Source organism: Nicotiana attenuata, unplaced genomic scaffold (assembly GCF_001879085.1).
Source record: "Nicotiana attenuata strain UT unplaced genomic scaffold, NIATTr2, whole genome shotgun sequence".
In the NCBI taxonomy this organism is placed as follows: Eukaryota; Viridiplantae; Streptophyta; class Magnoliopsida; order Solanales; family Solanaceae; genus Nicotiana; species Nicotiana attenuata.
This window is the reverse complement of record NW_017671971.1, coordinates 210,784-215,263: the sequence shown is the minus strand read 5'-3', so window position 1 is coordinate 215,263 and position 4,480 is coordinate 210,784. Positions and strand designations below refer to the sequence as shown.

General features: G+C 36.9%; 1 protein-coding gene across 1 annotated transcript; it reads left to right on the top strand.

Annotated features, from left to right (window-relative positions):
• Positions 1-944: 944 nt before the first annotated feature.
• LOC109211112 (beta-D-glucosyl crocetin beta-1,6-glucosyltransferase-like) lies at positions 945-2,620 on the top strand. Its single transcript, XM_019374616.1, has one exon. It carries the CDS (start codon positions 1,040-1,042, stop codon positions 2,372-2,374), a length of 1,335 nt encoding a protein of 444 aa, XP_019230161.1. The 5' UTR covers positions 945-1,039; the 3' UTR covers positions 2,375-2,620.
• Positions 2,621-4,480: the final 1,860 nt, after the last annotated feature.

Below are 4,480 nucleotides of genomic sequence, written 5' to 3'. Positions count from 1 at the left end.
TTCTGTTTCGCTTTGTGACTGTGTGATAGTAATTCAACTCGATAAGAAGTTTACGTATGTTATGTCTGGGTAGATTAAAACAGACATCATGCTTTAATTGTGTTATTTGTAAGAAGAAAATTTTAAAATTTATAATTTTAAATATATTATAATATTTATATTTGTGTGATTATAATATATTTTTAAAACTTATACTCTTAATATATATACCAATAGATGTAATAAATATTTCATTTCTTTGAAAATAAACTAATAGAAAAATAGTGTCAAATAAGATAGAACATACGAAATAGCTTTCGCAGATAGCCCCAGAACACGAATAGGTTACAAACTAATTACATTTGGCCAAGCTTTAATTTTCTTTTTTGGGGCTAAAAGTATTTTTTTGTTCGAAAGTGTGTTTTTTTTTTTTTTTTTTTTTTTTAAATTTTAAGGTGCCTGGACAAGTTTTTAGAAGGAAAAAGAATGCTTTCTGAGTAGAAGCAAAAATAACTTTTGAGAAACAGAAAAAATAGTTTCTCCCCAGTACTTTTTCAAAAAGCACTTTTGAGAAAAATATATTTTAAATCACTTTTAACAGCTTGGTCAAATACTAATTACTGCTCAAAAGTATTTTTCAAATAAATTAACCAAACACAAATTACTTCTCACTAAAAATATTTTTCTTAAAATTACTTTTAAAAATAAGTTAATTTTAGAAGTTTGGCCAAACACACTAATATTTTAAAATTAACGCCATTCCAAGAGGGAAGGCTACCACACTCCTAGCTTGTCTATTATCAATAATTCCCCATTTTTATATGTGCTGCGTAATCAGTTACGCACATAGATACCTTGGAACGCACAAAAGACTCAACGTATAATTAATTAAACAGTCTCAATAGTAAAATATATAAAATACACCAAGCCAACCAGCTCACACCAATATGAGCAATACAATAATCTATTTAATTACACTGTTATATACTATAAATATATTATCATCATATAGTATATACTTACAGAACCATCAAAGAGAGAGAGAGACCTATAGTTATTAATGGTGGCCAAGAAAAATACCATTAGTATACTCATGTTACCATGGTTAGCCCATGGTCACATAAGTCCATTTTTAGAGCTAGCCAAAAGACTTACAAAGAAGAATTTCCATATTTACATGTGTTCCACTCCTGTAAATCTAAACTCCATCAAAAAAACTGTTACAGAAAAATATTCTCAATCAATTGAATTAGTTGAGCTTCATCTTCCATCTTTACCTAATCTTCCTCCTTATTACCACACTACAAATGGCCTCCCACCCCATCTTATGAACACCCTCAAAATAGCTTTTGAAATGTCAAGTCCAAATTTTTCCAAAATATTACAAACTTTGAATCCTGATTTGGTCATTTATGACTTTATCCAGCCGTGGGCTGCTACGTTTGCTTCCTCTATGAATATTCCTGCTGTGCAATTTCTCACTTTTAGCGCGGGTGTCCTTGCTTTTGCCTTTCATATGTTTGAAAAGCCAGGGGAAGACTTCCCGTTTCCTGAAATTTATCTGCGTGAATACGAGATGCTTCAGATGAAGAAAATTATGGAAGAATCAAAAGATGGTAATTCCCAATTCGACGAGGCTCTTAGGAAATCTCTGGACTTTATTTTGGTGAAAACTTGCAAAGAGTTTGAAGGGAAATATATGAATTATTTTTCAAGTTTGGTTTCCAAGAAAATAGTTCCGGTCGGTTCACTCATTCAAGATACAGTCAGCGGAGATGATAATGAAGAAATTACACAATGGCTAGACAAGAAAGAAAAAAATTCAGGTGTGTTTGTTTCATTTGGGAGTGAGTATTTTCTATCTAAGGAGGAAATACATGAAGTAGCTCGAGGTCTAGAGCTTAGCAAAGTGAACTTCATTTGGGTCATTAGGTTTCCACAAGGTGAAAAGAATAGTAGTATTAAAGATGCATTACCAAAAGGATTTCTTGAAAGGGTAGAAGATAGAGGAATGGTTTTGGAAGGATGGGCCCCACAAGCAGCAATTCTTAAACATAAAAGCATTGGCGGATTTGTGAGTCATTGTGGATGGAGTTCTTTTATGGAAAGTGTAAAATTTGGTGTGCCAATAATTGCAATGCCAATGCATCTTGACCAACCAATGAATGCTAGGCTTGTGGAATATATTGGGTTTGGAGTTGAAGCAGTGAGAGATGATAATGGGAAGTTACAAAGTGAAGAAATTGCAAAGGTTATAAGGAAAGTGGTAATGGAGGAAAGTGGGGAGGATGTGAGGAAGAAAGTTAGAGAACTGTGTGAGAAAATGAATACGGAAGGGAATGAAGAGATAGATGGAGTGGTAGAAGAGCTTGTGGCACTTTGTAACAACAAATAATTAGCAAAAAGATTATAGTCATATTCACATTCTAGTGCGACCTTTCTCAGACCTCCTGCGTGAATGCAAGATATTTTGTGCTCCGAGCTACTATTTTTTTTTATGAAGAATTTTTATGCTATTATTGTAATTTAATTGTTGTAATAGGTTATTTATCAAATTTGCCTGAGGTACCAACACACATTTGTTCCATACAAATAACTTTCATATTTGGCATGCCATGATATAATTACCAACTTTACATAATTTTTTATATTGTCATTATATATAACTAGCAATATTCTTGTTTTCTATTGAACCAAGAAAAAGTTGAAGATTCATTTGCGCGCGGCGAGTTCTTTTTTCTAATTCGTTCAGTCGAAAGATGAAGTTCAACGAACACATTTCTAGCTCTTAATTATAATATTACGACATGAATTAGTTTGCGTAATTTAAAATGTACGGACAGTAATTCGTTTTTTTGTTTCAAAAAAATTCGATAGTGCAATTCGAGCTATTTACACATATTAACCTGTTTTTCCCCTACTTCAACACGTGGTGACACATGTGTTTGGCTCAAAAGATACTAATTACTTTGTAAGCGAAAACAATCAAAATGAATCAAAGGTAAATCGTAATCGAATATAATTAGACCTAGAAATATGTATTATGCTTGTGATTGTTTCAACAACTTGGATATTCCAGAGAGAGTAAGAGAAAGCTTGTTGAGAGAGAGAGAGAAATAGAAGAAAAGATAGCCTATTATTGAAAAGATCCCCCCCCCCCCTCCTTACAACATCGGGATTCTCCTTTATATAACAAGAGAACCCCCTCAAAAATAATAAAATAATACAGGGATAGGTCACGTGCTTTAGAGGAGACGACGAGACCTAAGGACATGCTTTCGCTCTGACATTCTTAGGTCGTCCCCTCTACTTCGGCTATTGCTTAGTCGTAGGTCATTGCTACCATAGTGGGCAGAATTCGACCCCATACAGATAGTCCCTCCGTTCGTTGGTGGCGTACCGAAGTGCGTCGCCGATGGACGGAACCATGATCCTTGTACTAAAAAAATTTTGACCATGTTTGGAGACGACGACGTGGGGAGGGCGATCATTTGAATTTGTCGATCTATTGGCGCGCAATTCCTTCCCTGAGATGACGTCACCATATATAGGCGTCATCATTACGCGTGTTCCCGAGGAAGTACAAAAGGTGTTCTGACGCTTGGTTTCCCGTGCCTGTCTAGGGTTTTGCCTCTTCGATTTCAACGCTACCCATCCCTATAAATAGGGAAAGGGTTCAACTTAATCTAACTTTAGATCATCTGCAAACGTTTTCCAACTATTTCAAGAAAACGCTTCCTTTTTACGAGAAATCACCGCTTCCCTGAAAGTATACTTGTGGTTGCGTAGTACATCACTCCTTAATCAGAAATCATGACAAAACCTAAACGGGATAACGCTCCGGGGGCTCATAATAATAAATCATCTGATATATCGTCTCCATCCGGTGGCAATAAGGGAGAGAAAGGGGAGGATCTCACCCCTCTTACCGTAGATAACATGCTCCCAAAGCAACTTCTTATTAGGAGGGACTTTCAACGGGATTCTCCCGAACAACCTTGGGAGAAATCTGAGTTAAATCAAACTGATTTAGACACTCTTCGTGCGTCGTATGATATACCCGCTCACGTGGAGATGGTTTTGGCAGGAGCGGACTACGCGAATACCATAGACCGGGATACTGTACGTTTTATGAATATCCCTTTTTGATCGGCTACGGCCTCCCCATTTTTCCATTGGCGGAAGAACTCTACCGTTACTACAACATGTGTCCCGCCCAACTCACTCCGTATACCCTAAAGGTATGTAGGGTAATGTCTACATACGCGGAGCTGGTTGGGCTGGAGGTCTCCGTCCACCACCTATTGCAGCTATTCAGCGCCAGTTACCTGAGGGCACCATGCTGCATCTAAAGAATCGTGGCTCGAAGGGGTTGGTTGTGCAAACCGACGATCGGGCTAACCGGGGCTATTGGCGTAGATACTTCTTTATCAAGACGGAGCACTTGGTGTCTAACCCTGTCAGATTCCCTGAGGGGTGGAATTCGAGACGTAAGCATTAC